At 40.3% G+C, this 15745-nt stretch overlaps 1 protein-coding gene across 2 annotated transcripts in view; it reads left to right on the forward strand.

The window, feature by feature from the left end:
• Positions 1-15745, forward strand: part of AMBRA1 (autophagy and beclin 1 regulator 1) — a 127457-nt gene that overhangs the window by 84731 nt on the left and 26981 nt on the right. For both annotated transcript variants that reach the window (XM_077180105.1, XM_054634584.2), the window contains exons 13-15: positions 151-339; positions 772-926; positions 14262-14401. In XM_077180105.1, the coding sequence (XP_077036220.1) occupies positions 151-339; positions 772-926; positions 14262-14401 (484 nt within the window). The remainder of the gene's footprint in view (positions 1-150; positions 340-771; positions 927-14261; positions 14402-15745) is intronic.

Below are 15745 nucleotides of genomic sequence, written 5' to 3' on the forward strand. Positions count from 1 at the left end.
AGGGTATTAACATTTCATAAACTTCTGGAGGAAGCTAAATGTCTTGAGTGCCTTTTGCGTGTACTGTCCATTGTCCAACATTAAGTTTACATCTTACTGTATTCTGTTCAACTTTAGTACTATAATCACTATTCATTTCTTTCTTTGCAGCCTCTGTGAATGTGCTTGTCCAAAACTGCAAGATTTACAATGATGCTAGCTGTGATATCTCTGCTGATGGGCAGCTGCTGGCAGCCTTCATTCCCAGCAGTCAGAGAGGCTTCCCTGATGAAGGAATACTGGCTGTATATTCTCTGGCACCCCACAACTTGGGCGAGATGCTATACACAAAGCGATTTGGTAAGCATACAGCAAGAAGTCAGGGTGGGTGAGGGTGTGACAACCTCAGAACTTCAGCCATCAGTAAGATACAATAGCCTGAGCATCAGTAATTGTAGCAGCAGGAAACATTTGATTGGCCATCTAGCCTGCCACAGACAGTACTGCTGGAGAGAGGCTTGTGGTATGGTCTGGACAAGTACAGTGCTGGTATGGGGGAGCTGCTGAAGAATAGTTTTTAATTCCTTAAAGGACTTCATTGTCTTAGTGACAGAACACCTACAACAAGGAAATGTCTTATAAAATCTGTAACTTGTGCCGGTCTCCCTATTCTCTACGCCTTGTAAGAATGAGATTAATATGGCATACATTATGTGACTGAAAAAGCTGTGAGGATAAAACAAGGGGCAGGATGTCAACCCATGAGAGAAATAACCCCTCTTCTCTTCACAGGACCTAATGCCATTTCTGTGAGCCTGTCTCCAATGGGCAGATATGTTATGGTGGGACTGGCTTCCCGACGTATCCTGTTGCATCCCACTACAGAACACATGGTTGCTCAAGTTTTCAGGCTGCAACAGCCCCATGGTGGAGAAACCTCTATGAGGGTGAGTATATGTGTATCCTGCTTGTGTGTGTTTGGCTCCAGCCTAGTAGTTAGTTGTTGGGTTCTGACTACAGAGAACGCTCCAGAACCACTGAATAATAAACACACAAAGGAATTTATTGCAGATGTATGCAAACATGGCAGGAGAATGTAAATACAACAGAACTGTGAAACTTTTCTCTCGTTTCAAATATGATGATGATCAAATACATTCTGTGTTGTAATACATTCCTAGGGCTAGACATCATTCAGAGTACCTAGTAGGTATTTTGTACCTTTTCAGGTGATATGCATCTTGCTTGTGGTACTACAGTTGATTTTGCTGAGGCAGCATATCAGCTGAGGCTTCAGGATCATTTTCTATCATTCCTAAAAGCAAGTGACCTCTAGGACAGCAGCCATCAACAGTTTCAGGAAGGGTAGGGGCCAAGCTTAATATCCTACCTGCAAACTGAAGTTGACCATGCTTTTCCTAAACAGGCTGTGCTGGCTATTTATAAGTTAGTTCTTAATGCATATGATAAGGATATTTGGCAATGGAATTATCTTTATGTTCTGCTTTGTGTGGCAGCTGAACTGTGATCCACTTTGATTCATTTAGTACCTGAGGGAAAACCTTCATCTTTTCACTAAATGCCAGAGTTGAGAACATGTGTGTCTTACTTTCTTAATGAGTGAAGCACAACAGCTGTTCAGTGATAGTTCTAGGTAATAAAAGCTGTGTTTAGTTCATAATGCACAAACAGAGTTAAGGAGTCAGAACTAAGTAATTTCTAAAGCTGAAATTTGGGTTGGATTCAAGTTCTAGACCATGTATTCAGGTGACTTGTTTTAGGAGATGAAAAACAAATCTTCACAATTTTCATTTTGAGCGATAACTACCATTGTGGAACTCGTTCCGTGAGAAATCTTTTTTTCCTCTTGTTTTCTTTTCTAAAATATTTTTCTTTTTTTCTTAAAGGCCTCTCTAATTATTATTACTTTTGGCCATACAATGTTTTCTCAGTGTACAAGGGTTGCAGTGAGGCATTTGTCTAGTGACCTGACACTGGGGGCAGACTTGTTGCTGGGTGAAATTCCTTGATTCACCTGATCTGAAACTCTTGTTTGTTGTCATCATCTGCTCCATATTATAAGGCAAGGGAAGATAAATGATGAAGGTATCCTTTGGTGCACCACTCAGCACTTTTTCAGACGTGGTTCTGAGCTACCATTCTGGTACAAGCCTCTCAAAGTAAGAGACAGAAATTAAAATGTATTTAAGAAAAAAAGTACAATTTGGTTTACAGATAAAGTTGGTAAAAGCTGTGTGGATAGAAGATCACAAAGTACATGGAAACACTATCCTGTAAGATCATTTGAAAATTCTAGTTTGCCCTAGTACTGTTTCTTTTTCATCTATTTTAATATCCTAGTGAAATGCCTATTTTTTTCTGCCAGAAACTAGAGTAGCCCTTCCTACAGTCTTTTTACCATATCATAAGACAGAGAAGTCCGATTAGCAAAAAATCGCATCTTCCTCTCATCTCTCCTTTACATGTGCTCTAAGCTCCAGTTGCTATGGCTTCTAGCCCTTGTCTTTTGGAGACATTTTTCTGTAGCCAGCTAAATCAGCAAGCTCACTGTCTAAATGTTTCATTTATATTTCTTCATCTCCATGTCTTCAAATGCTTATACCCCTACTCTTAGTCACCATTTAGTGAAGTAATGCTTTGTATTCTTTAATCTTCTCTTGTAATTTAATCTTCCAACTTTCTTTTTTTTTCTTTTGAACTCTCTCCAAAAAACCTTTATTTTCTTTTTTTTCTTTCTTTTTTTTCCCTTGTTCTGGGATGTGTTTAAATGTACTTAATGTGATAAGCACAGTTTTACCAGAAGCCCACAGAGGGTAGTTATTTGGATAGCAGCCTTTATTTATGCAGTCAGAAACCATTGAGGGGTGGATTAGTTTTTGGGGAGGGGGGGCGGTGCTGTTTTGGTGCACTGAAAATTTTGTACCATTTTTTCCCACTCTTGCTTCTCAGACTTGCTCCACATCATTGCACTTCTGTCTTTCTCATCTGCTGTAGTTCTGGATTTTTTTTCTCCAGATGGATTGCATGTATTCTAAAGGTTGCTTTTTTCATCTTTCTTGCACATGTATTTATAGCTTCCAAAACCTTTCCCCCACGTTTTGAAATCCATCCAGTCTAGCAGGATTTGCTAACTATTTTGCTGTTTTCCCCTATTCCAAATAATGTTTAAAGATGTTAAAAATATCTTATTTCTGACAGCTTTGGACTTGGAGCTTTATGCATGTGTGACAGGGTCACAGCTAGATCAGTTTGAATTAATTTGGTTAAAGAAGTTTCCTCTTGAGTGATGTTGAATACTATTTCAACATTTTGGTGTGCTGCTGGTTGTCTTTGTGCAGTCCACAAAACCAAGCTTAGAAAGCGTACAGCTGTCCATTTGGTTAATACTGCTCCTCTGTCTAGTTGTAAAAATTAGGGCATCCACCACAGGTATTTCTTCTGCCTTGAGTTTTGCAGTAAGACTCCTTCATAAGTTTGTAATACTTTTCAAGGCATGCAAAATGAAAATAGAGTTTTAAGTAGGAAACTTCATCATATTCCTAGCACACTGTCCTTACCACAGCTAATATATTCATATTCAGTTGAGTAAAAATCTGTTTATAGCTTTGCCAGCATGCAGAACAAAAAGGTTTAGGAAACCTGGTGAAACAGTATTCTTTAATATCTAATTTAATATGCACCTTAGAGAGAATCAGAAAGCATTTTTGTTGCCTCTCTGCCAACAGCTTGTAATACAAAGCACTTGTTACTCAAACTCTTAATTAAAAATGAGTCAGAGCCATGTTTGAAGCAATATTTTGTGGATATTTTAATTATACCCTACTCCAAAACTCCCAAAAGAAATGCTACATTACATTCTTTGAGAATTCTCATAAGTTGTTTGACAGTTCTTCTGCCTTCCTGCCTGCCTGCCTTCCTCCCTGCCTCCCTCTTGGCTTTGGATTTGCAGTCAATGAACTGTAAGAGCAAGGCTTGGCAACATGGCCTCCAAGCCACTGCTGACCAGTGCAATGATTATTTCTGATTATTTCTGATTCAGATTAACCTTCTTCCACATCCTTAACTAGCAGTCAATGGAATGCAGATTTCTATTGCTTGGAGAGTTTCTTCCATCTTGCTGTTAAAAGAGAGGTTTGAAGATGCAGTTAATTAATTTTATTACATGAAACTTTAATACATTTAATTGTACTAGAAATTCACTGGCTGTTGATGCAATTTTCTGAGAACTTCAGCTATTTTGGATTGTACTAAGGAGCACCTTGGTTGTACAAGAGTACATTGTCTGTTTGCATCTTGCTGCCAGTATTTCAGAGAGATTGGGTAGAGTTCACAACAGGTCAGGGCTGTTGTGATTTGACAGTTACGAATTTTGTTCAGAAATAAAGTCATGAATTATCATCAAATGTGGTAGTTGTGAGGTAGAAGTTAATGCTTTTTCTGCTCACTCCCTGCAGATTGGTCTGATTAGCATTTCACATGGAAACCTCGCTCTGCTAAAGAACAATTTTTAAACTTCAGTCTGAAAAACAAAATCTTTCTAGTAGTGTTGACTTTTAACAGGAGGGGTATGCATGAACATCAAGTGTTTGTTGCTTGTGTTCTTGGGGGATTTTTTTTGCAAATCTCTGAAATGTATCTGTAGCTGGAGAGAACAGGGAAGGAATTGCTTTTAGCAGATATCTAGTTTGGGGGTGGTACAGATAGCAGTGATGCTGGCAATTGTCTGCAATTTGAGTTTCAGAGATAGAAAGCTTGGAGACAGGACTCCAAATGTGGAGTAAGGATAGGTTTTGTAGCCTGTTTTGAAAACATAGGTGGAATTTGTTTCTAAATAAAGCATGCCTGTTTTCAAGCCATTTGGTTTAGGGTGATTTTTGAATTCCACGTGCTTCCCAGCATATACAGACATTAAAGGACTTAAAAGAACATGAAATTAGATTCTTGTATGGAGCTGAAGGTCCTTAGAAACATGTAAAGAGTAAGGATCATATTGCCCTGGATCTGATAGCAGTGGGTACTAGTGAGAAAGGCAGCCAGAAGGTAGTTTTATTTCTAGCATTCACAAATGCTGATGCCCTTGCAATGTTTAGTGTTTTTCATTCTACCCAGAGGAAGATAACTTGGAAATATCAGCCAAACATGATTACTGGAATCCAAATTAAAGTGAAACCTTGAAAGTAGCTTTTGAGCTGAGGATACAAAAAGTGAGGTAGGTGATGGAAAAATTTGATTGACATGAAGCTGAAGAGCAAATCATACCATTTGTGGGGATAAGGTGACTTAACCAATCCCCATCTCAAGTGCTGCACTTGCTTTGAATGTGGAAAAATTCAGGCTGTGGAGATGCAGAATTGGTTCTTGACAAGACTGCTGCTATTTGGGAAACATTCTGATTAAGTGGTCGGTCAATAGCCTGGACAGAACAGAGTATTTGTACATTTCCATCGTAAACAGATGGAGCATTCCAAATACCACAGGAAGAAGGGCCTGAAACAGAAAGACTTGCGGAGTTTTAGCACAAAGCCAAGTTTTTTTTTGTTCTAGCATATTAACTCTTAATGAGTACAATGCACAGTAAAAAGATGCACAGTTTTCCTGAGTGCTGTTGCATTCTGAGCTTCATACAAGTGTCAGTAAAATGTATCCAGCATTGTCTGCAAAGGTCACTCACTGACTCTCTGGGTGAGCTGTGCAAGCTCCTGCAGCCATAAGCAACCAAGCTTTAATCCTGAAAGCAAATACCCTGCACGTCTCTTTCACTGGGGCACAAGTTAGTTTTATCAGAAACCTTGGTAATGTGAAAATAAATGGGTTAGGAGAATATGAGGAGATGGCTTACTGCAACACATTACCTCCAGTGAAAGAGTTCATATGAACTAACATATTTCTGAGAACGAGAGTAGCATACAAGAAAGTACCGGCCTCTTGCTGTGTTGTTGAAGAATGTGTTGGTATGGTCCCTTGGGTCTTCTTTTAAGAAAGATTCGACATCTTCAGGTCAACAGGGTGATCTTCTGATGACTCCAAGTAGAACTGCAAATAATATGTCCAATTACTGCCCACAGAAATTTTTCACTCTTGGCAGAAGTCAAGCCACATAAATGTTTTTTGGCCTTTTGAAAGGCCATGCAAAGTCACAGACTGCAGGCACTTGTTGATACTAGGAAAAGGACATGGAAACAGAATGCTTGTTTGACTGAAATGGGAAATTGCTCCTTTTAATAGAGTGGAGCATTATTGTCTCATTGAGACCTAGTAGTTTATATATTCTGTGTATTGGCAGATTCTGTCAGATGTTTTTAGGAAACAGATAATATCCAAAACCCGTGTTGGTAAACACTTCTTATGTTGGGTACTGTAAAGAGAGCTGTATCCAACATCACTGGTAAATGCAGCACAACCTTGGGGGTGCAGATGGCATGAAGATTTGCAGAGATGTGCACAGGAATAGTTTGTTGTAAGACTTAGATATATTTCTGTGTTGACCAATTCAGCTGTGTCTGCTTGAAGTCTGCTAAGACACAGCTTAGAGGAAACTAAAAACTAATTAGAATCCTTCATAAGATACTGTGTTAATATCTCACATGATGGTTAAACATGGGAGCAATGTTTAACCATCCCTTTTAGCAAACTGGTGTGAAGAAAAAGCAAATGACATCTCTTCAGGATGTTTTTACTTAATGGGATGTGAAACTGAGAGCCAAGACATTTTGTTTGATATGTGGTCCAGTATTTGGAGAGCAGAGCTCTTGCAGTTCAGATAAGGCCTTGAGCCTATTTGCCCCACAGTAGCTACTATTAGCTTTGGTGCAGTTTGGTACGTAGTTTTAACCAGATTTAAGAAATTATAGCAAACATGATTCTACATATGAGATTATTTATGTGCAATCATCTTGCCCAAGTCATTTAGCTGGAAGGGAGCCAAAGTGAATTCTTACCAATTTGTATTGAACTGTGCATGGGCTGAGAAGAAATTACTGTTTGCTATTTCGCAAAAACTTTTTCCAGTACGTCTTCCTACTATCTTCATTTAATTAAATTTGAACCAACTCTTTCCTCTTGTATTTATTCCTTCCAGACATGTAGGCAGCTGGATGTCAGCCTCTTTTCACCTAGATGAGGATGCATGTAGCTCTGTCATCAACATATTGTTGACATTTGATCTTGTATACCATTCCACTGAGACTCAGCAGACAGAGAACAGAGTGGAATGGCAGCTGTGCACAAATCCTTTGCTCTTGTCATTGGATTTTTAACATATTGTAGCTGTTGCTGTTACAGTCTCAGCATGACATTTAATGAGGAATTCACAGATACTGGTTTTGGTTTGCAGTCTGAGTTAAGGGCAAAAATAAAAAAAATGTTGCCGTTCCTTTTGCCAGAGAAATGGCGGTATGTCTATTAGATGGACGCAGCATTGAGAGCTGTTGGTGATTTTTGGAAGAGAGAGCAGCAGTGGGATACAGTCCTGTTTGCACAGTTCAGTTTTTTTGTGCATCTCTGCTGAATATACATACACGTGTATCTGTCTTCTGCCACTCCAATCCCTTTGGCATTCCTGTTTCTCTCCTTTCATCTTTTCCAACCATCTGCATGTGCAAATGAAAAGATAATTGTTTTGCTCTCTTGCTTACTCAACCCTCAGTTTCAGATCCCAGTTTGGACCAGTCCCCTAAGGAGGTTTTTGGAGCTATTACCCTGGTTTTACAGCGTTTGAAAGACAGGTAGTAAAATAACAAGCCACTTCACTGCAAGTGTGTTATTTTCCTGAGTGAGAGCTTTGTTACCTGAGATGATCCATTTCTTCGTAAGACTTTGTTCCCATTAGTTAATTTTAAATGTAGTAGTTGCATGGCAGACTTGTGAAATAAAGTACCAGCTGATAATGTGAAGAACTCACCTAAAGAAAGAAAGGATTAGGTGAGCTTTAATGAGACTTCTCTGAATTTGAAATATCAGCAATAAATTATGTAATCAACCAGGATCAGGAAGAACCAAGAATCTTTTATGTTTGCAGAAAATTTTGCAATCCATCCAACAAGATTTTCTGGTGCTAGCCTGTTTTAGGAATTGGATCAACTATCCACAGAAAGGTTTCAGTTGTTGAAAATTAAGAGTTTTCATTTAAATTGCTGTGGCTCAGAAAGCAAAGCTAGGATTTTCTGCATGGAAAACAGGTGCAGAAAAAGACAGAAAGAGGTTTGTTATATTGGTAAAGACTGAAGAAAAATTTTTTATATAATCCTATTGCATCTGAGGAAGATAAATGGAGTTGAAAGAAATTTTATTTGTGCTGAGCACTGGACGATAAAATCCATTTGAGGATAGGTCTGACAAATCCGAAAAGATAAGTGCATTATTTTTCACTTCTTCCATTTTAACAGGGAAGGTCTATTGGAAAGATGTGTATATTGTTAGCAGGAATCAGCTGTGGGGGAGGGGTTGAGCAGCATAGACCAACCTGCCTAATAGGGAGAGACTGGGAGCAAGAAAGCAAATCTTTTCCCCCATCTCATCATGGAAAAGAGATGCCTTTTTCTCTGCATCTGCATATGGGCACAGAGACTCCTTCCAAACAAAGGGGAGACTTTCTATGTTTCAAAATGCTGGTGGTATACATTGTCTTATTAATAAATGTATTGAGCAATCAGTTAGTTATCCCAAAGAGTGTTTGTTTTACTTTGCTTTGCTCTGCTTTAGACAAGCTAGGCTTGAATTTTGCTGCAGAGGGTTCTGGAGTTTGTAACAGTGCAAGTCTTAAACCTGAATTTCATCATATTTTGTGAAATTCATTAATAGACAGCAAAGCAAAAAATGTAATGTTAGCCAAAATATTGTGCTGTTTATTAAGGAGATCAGGTTAGAATGTCTTTTTCTTATGGTGCTTCTGGGCCTTCAAAAAACACCAACTAATTGAATGCATAATAGAAGTCAGTGATTCAGGATTACTGGCTAAGGACATGTGGTGTATTCAGTGGAGTGGTAGATGCTTTATAGAAACTTACCTGATACCTTGGTGTCAGAGGTAAGCTAGTCAACACATTGGCATTATACAAATGTCAGGTAAGGTCTTTCAGTGGTAACACAGTATTAGGAGGAGGCAAAAAAAAAAGATAATTAATTTAAATTAAATTATCTCTTAACAAGGTTCTTGCAATCAAAAAAAAATTAAGTCAAACTTGCTCTGCTTATGCCTTCATGCTCTCACTGCATCTTATCTGCTGCTCTGGCAAATACAATTGGAGTTCATAATTTTCTGCATTTGTTTTAATGCTCTTTGAGTAGTTTCAGACTATATGTAGGACTTGCTTGGAGATGTACTTTAAGTGAACTTAATACAGTGTTGTGGAGTGGCTGTGATTTTAGGGCTGCATTGGTAGTATAACCTGTACTCACATGAAGAGCACTTTGTTTACCAAAACAAACTTTGCATCTGTGGAGGTGAGAAGTACATTCATTGGCTGCCCTTACAGTTATACTCATCTAGCATAGATAAATGGTCTGAAGCTCTTCCTTGGCAACCCAGGTCAGAGTAGCTGCAAAACTGTGTATTTTACCAGTCCTCCAAGAGGTTTCTTTAGTGTTTAACTAAAGATATTTCTTTCCCTGTGTGTTTTCATTGTCTCTCAACCTTTGGTTGAAATATAATTCAGTTGAAAATTCATAATTATGTTTTAGGCTTTTTTGGGATTTAAAAACCCACCTTATCTGCTTCAGGGATGGCAGGATCTCCCCATGTAAAGGAGACAACAGCTGCACTCCCACCTCCCCCAGGAGTCCTTATCAAGGCTGATCTAATAGCCAGCTTACTGCTTGGCCTAAGCAAAGGTAATGGCTTGAAATTTATTGGCATCTCGTAGGCAGATGCATCTAGTCGAGAGCAGAAGTGTCTCTATTGAGTTAAAAAAAGATAAAAAGCAAGAGTTCCTGCTGAGTTTTCCTACTGCTTGTGCCAAAACTTTCTCTTCTCCAGCTTCAAAACATGTTTGTTCTTTCTTGAGTGCCAGAGAGAAGAAAGGTCTCACTCTGCCAAACAAGAGGTGTTCAGCACTCCCCTGCTTTTCACTGCTCTCCTTAGAGGTGGGAAGGCCTTGAGCAAAGCGGTGGCTGTGCAGATGATGCCCTGCCTCTGCTTTGGCCAGGCACGGCGCCGCCTGGATCGGGCGAGTGCAGCACCGTGGCCAGCTGGCAGCAGGAGCACAGACCTGGGGCAGCCTGCTGCTGCTTTGATGACTGACAGCATCCTGGCAATTGCTCTGTCCAGTTTTCTAGTGTTGGCACATCCCAGAAATGGGGGGGGAAGGTGGAATTTAATTTGTTATTAAAAAGCAGCAGCTTCCCTAGTACAGAATGGGAGGGGAAGACAGAAGGACTAGCTCAATAATGAGGATGTAGGAGAGACTTCCAGCAAAAAGTTTTCTTACCTCTCCAGGGCAGGTATAAATTAACTGTCTAGCTCTGTGCTTATGTATTGTGCCCTGGGCCTGTCAGCTTGACATTGAGGAAGAGATCATTGAGAAAGATTCCTTGAGGCTGTTGATTGTCATGCAGCCTCTCCTGGCACTCTGCCATAAGTAAATACCTAAGTTAGTGGCTGTGACAGTACTGATGTGACAGCAATGACAAGTTGGAGAGGAAGCAGCAACAGTGGGCTTGAGGTGGCCTTTGCACTCCAAATGCAGCTTGTTTGAATAATTTGAGGACCTATTTTTTCCTTATCTTCATGCATTATAGCCCTGCTTTCTTTGAGCTGTCTTTTCCTGTGGCTATGAAGCAATGAAAGCAGCTTTAGAGAGTTCAGTGCATGATGTACATGCCCACTCCTGTTGAATGAGGATGGAAAAGATGCACCAAAGAGATAAGTTGTTGCTTCTAGTACAGTTTTTGGAAATAGAAAAGCAGACGAAAATCAACCAAATCTTTCCCCACACTTCATGATTGATTACAGAGATGCAAAATGGAAGCAACCAACCTGTTTCTTTAGTGACTATTGCTTTCCCTTGGTACAAATTGCCTTTTGTGTGGAAGTCTAGCTACCTAGACAGTTTTAGTTTTTCTACACAAAGGCTTTTTACCTTTCTGACATGCCCTGAACTCAAGGAGAGATGGACTCTTTGAAATGACAGGAGACTGCTGGAATCCTTGGTGGAGTGTGGAAAGATCACCAGAGACAGATTTTTGTACAAACATGACTACAGGTCAAGCAACTGCTCTATGTAATTCAGGCTGGATCATGGGGCCCTAAAGGGAAGGAGTAGGACCTGCCATGTGTACTGAAATGATATTTATACGTTATTGTTGCAAGAAGAGAGCAGCTTGCTATACTTGTGTTACCTCCTAGGGCTTAAGCTTCCATAGGTATGTTCTGAAGCTCACACACCTCAGACTTCAGTGTTTGTTGTTAGAGAAACATACCATTCAAAACTATTTCAGAAGAGCATCTGGACATAAAGGCAGCTGTCAACTTTCTAAAATGCTGAATTGCCGTGTCTAATGGTGTGGCCATGTATTATTGAATTGGGAGTATAGTGATGCTAAGAGCAAGTTTGACATTGGTTATGGTGAAGAGCATGGAAGCTTTTTGTGACTGCTGATGGTGATTATGGGCTGATAAGGTGTGGTGCAATATGATATCTTGTAACTGAAAGTGCCACACTATTAAAAATAAGCTCTCTGGAAACTCTGGGAGTATGATGGACATCTTTAAAAATCAATCGCTGCACTTTTACAGCAGCATTTCCAAACTGAACCCTTGGCCATCAACATGGCTGTTACACATGGCCTGCAGTTAATGTGTGGACCAGCCCTAATAAAAAGAAACTCTTGAATTATCAGCTTTATGCATCTGTATTGTTAATTTTAAGATTTTGAGGGTTGGCACCAATCACTTGACCTAGAAGCTGGAGAGTTGTGTTTATGTAGGATTCCTGTTGTAACCTGAGCATTTTTCCTAGAAGTTCAGAATTACAAAGCCTGAACAATCCACAGCAAAAAGGTGTGGTCAGTCTGTGGTATGTTTTCAGGCTGGCTACTTTGGTTGAAATATCTCAGTAACTTTTATAAGATTTAACAATCAAAACAAGAAGACAAAAAAAAAATCCAAAAGAATTAGCTGTGATCTATGGCAAATAGTGCTTCCTGGCAGAGTTCTGACCTTCTTTGAAGAGAAGGACCTGCTGATGTTGAAAGAACTTAAATTTTTTTTCCACTCTGTGTATAGAGTAGGGGGTCTTGTTAATGGATGCAATTGCAACAGACAGTCTGTATGACTGCATCAGATTGATTAGCTGGGTCCTGGTTACTGCTGTGAGTGGTGATTATGCCAGTACAGCTGCTTTCTCTTTTTATGTACTAATTACCACACGCACGGATGTCATCACCCTTAACACTGCATGGAGTTGTCCCATTAGCGTGGGAGTGGGAAGCAGCAGGGGAGGGGAGCTCTTCAGCGTGACAAGCTGTTTAGATTTGAATGGAGTGGAATGATGAAGCAACTATTCTGATGCAGAATTTTAAAGCTATCTTGTCTCTGAGATTCAGCCCTCAGCCAGCACTTGCAGGTTGTCAAAACCAGACTCATGTCCTTGGAGGAGCATTTTCCATGGGGTGCTGTTTACTGCAAAGCAGTAAAAGCAGTAAAGCTCAGCTGTAGCCAGCAAGTCTCTTGCCTTGGTGTGGCTGGTTATGGAGCATGTGGGAGAACAGCTGTGCAAGCTGACCTGCCAGCTGGGAGAGCTTGTTGCTAGCCCAGGAAGGTGGTGGCTTCCTGAGATGTGACAAAGTCATTCTCAGTAGAAGAGAAACTGACTGCTTCTGACTTGCCAAAGGATATGATGAAAGACCCTTGCAGTCTTGAGAGATTCAGAAAGCTTATTTTATGAATTTATGCTCCTGGTTCTGGCAGACCCCTCCCTTTCCCCTCCTTCCTCCTCCAAATCCAATCTTCCCATCTGGGAGTGCACCCTAATCTCCATGGTAACAGGTGTTAACCATTGTACAGCTGATTCCCCCCCTTCTATTTCTCCCCTTGCCCTTCCGTCCCTGCTGCCTCAAGCAAGCAAGGCAGGGCAGGGGAATGGGACTGACATGACAGAGATGGGTAAGACATAGCTAAAGCCCTAGAGACCTGTTCCTTCTGCCCAAATGCTGAGCTTCTCTGAATGCACTAACTGCTGAGTGATACAGCCAAGGCAAAGAGTGGCCAGCTTCTGCCATACAGAGAAATCCTTTTTTCTCATCTAATGTGACCTCCTCAGAGGAGCAGTTAAATTTGTTACTGGTGATGGGAAATAATGCAGCTATATTGTTTTGCTCTGACTTGCTTTGTGTCCATAGAGAATGCTCAGGATGAAGGTTCTGGGTACTAGCTATTGGAGGGCACATAGTTAAGTACTCCCTGACTCATGTTTCTCAAGTTAAATTGTCAAACAGACAAGATATTCAGTGGGCAACAGAGCTATGGAGTAAAATGGCCCCAGTTTGTTAAGATAGCTGATAAGTACCATCCTAATGACTAATTATTTACTTCAAGTCACCTCAGCAGTGCAGTAGTGGTTGATGTGCATTCCCATCAACATTCATCCTGTTGTTCCAGCATAACATTATTCCCTTCCCTGCTCACTGGTTCACCACCATGCCCTTTTTTGTGGAGTCTGGAGGAAATGTTTTGTGAAGGTTGGATGCTTGCCCACTAGAAAATCTAGTCTTTCACTTAGATTTATCCCATTGAAAATCCAGATTCAAAGTCTGTTAGTTACAGTAATGACAGTGTACTAGCTAAATTTTTGAAGAAATTCTCTTAATGATTTGGTCTTGTAAGTGCAGTTTTCAGTCCTACCCTTCCAAAGTCCTGATACTTGAATGGCCCAGTATACTGAAGCATCTTGTCCCTCTCTATTCTAAGTAGCCAAACTGATTCATTACTGCTTTTTCTATTTCCCATAGCTTTGTTTTTATGATTTCCATGTATCATATTTTTGGGCTAAATTGATTGTTGTCACTATACCCAGTTTGGGTTGCTGGATGCCTCACAGCTGTGTGCCAGTCAGCCTATTAAAGATTTAAGGGCACATGTATGTGCATTTCTAGCAGCTGCTTACTCTCACTGCTGATTAAGTGATTGCCTGCAATCCTGTAAAGTGACATATCTCTATGGCCACCTATTTTGCTATTTCCCCACCTATGTGGGGAAATTTGTTTGAGCCTCCTTGTCTCTCCTGCCTTGTGTTGTCCTGCCAAGTAATCTCCTGTTGTTGTTCCAGAGAGTTTTCAACGTTCTGTACCCGATGCCTGCCGACCAGAGGAGACACGTCAGCATAAACTCTGCTCGCTGGCTGCCCGAGCCCGGCCTGGGATTGGCATACGGCACCAACAAAGGGGACCTGGTGATTTGCCGACCAGAGTAAGTGCTTTACAGGGGCACTACATGGAGCTGTAACTGCTGTAGCCATTCTGTTCTCAGGTAGTGGGGATAACATGGCTTTTCTTGTGCTTGAGGCATCCTAAAACCCCAATACCTGATGCTTCCTTTGGACTGCCACAGTGTTTACCTGAGTCTCTTACAATCAGTATTTGTTTTGCTGATGGTGAACTTCAGAGAGTGTTTGAAGTGCAGCTCATTAGCTCAGGTTATTTCCCGTGTCCTACTAGGATTTCTGGATCCTTTATTTCTCATATGACTATTGCAGTGTCTTTCACCCTCTGTGGATTTATAGATTTCTGAAGGTTTACAGTGACAGGAAATTTGACCTTTCCTCAGCTTTCAAGGACTTCTTGAAGACCACCAGCCAGGTTGAAAGTTGCTGACCTAGAATTATCAAATACTTTTTTCAGTATTCAAGCAAGAGATTCTATGAACTGCAAAGATTTTTGTCATGATTATGAGCAAGCCTGTGAATTATTTTGGTATCCTCACCTAAAGTCCAGTGATGTGACATGTACATTTCAGTTCTCTTTCATTTGTATAGAGCTGTGAAAGGTGTACTGCCCCTTTTGTAAGCTTACAATACAGCACAAGCTAGTTTAGTTGTGGTCTGACACAGATGATGACAGTGACACATATTGCTTTCAGTGTTCCTGGGGACTGTCTGCATCCTACTTTGTTGAAACCCTTCTTTCCATTGTGTTGTCCAAACGTTCTTTTGGGACCACATTTCTTTCATGCTGCGGGGACACTTAAGGAGTTTCTCTGCTTCAGTTATTTCCTGGTAGTAAACTACCTTAATATTCTTTTGGGTTGTGCTTCACATGTTGAAGTTCCTTGGAACTTAAAAGCTGGCAGCTAGGAACTTACAGCACTGCTGGTGATCATACCACATGCATGTGGACTCCATCTGTTGTGCCATGACATCAGGCATGTGGTGCTTGAGGAGAGTCATATTGTCAGTTTAGAATCACTAGCTGAAATCAGAATAAATATATACAATTGTAACAGTGACTAATTCACCACAGCCTTCTGGTGAAGTCTGGTTGGAAATCAGATTGGACCAGTTTTGGTAGTACAGAATGGCAGTGCTTTTCAAACAGCCCTCTTGTTCTCTTGAACATAATCTTTCATCAAGACCTTATTTATACATGAAATTCTATAAGATACTGTTATGGAATAAGCTCTAATCACTCTCTTTCAGGATAAGTGGATTTCTTTAAGAACAGTTGCTGTATTTTCTAAGCAGAATTATTCAGGAATAGTGGCTCATTTCTTGAACTTGGGAATATTCTAAGTTATTTTCGGTATAGAAAAATGGTT

The sequence above is a fragment of the Agelaius phoeniceus genome, chromosome 6, assembly GCF_051311805.1.
Source record: "Agelaius phoeniceus isolate bAgePho1 chromosome 6, bAgePho1.hap1, whole genome shotgun sequence".
Classification (NCBI taxonomy): Eukaryota; Metazoa; Chordata; class Aves; order Passeriformes; family Icteridae; genus Agelaius; species Agelaius phoeniceus.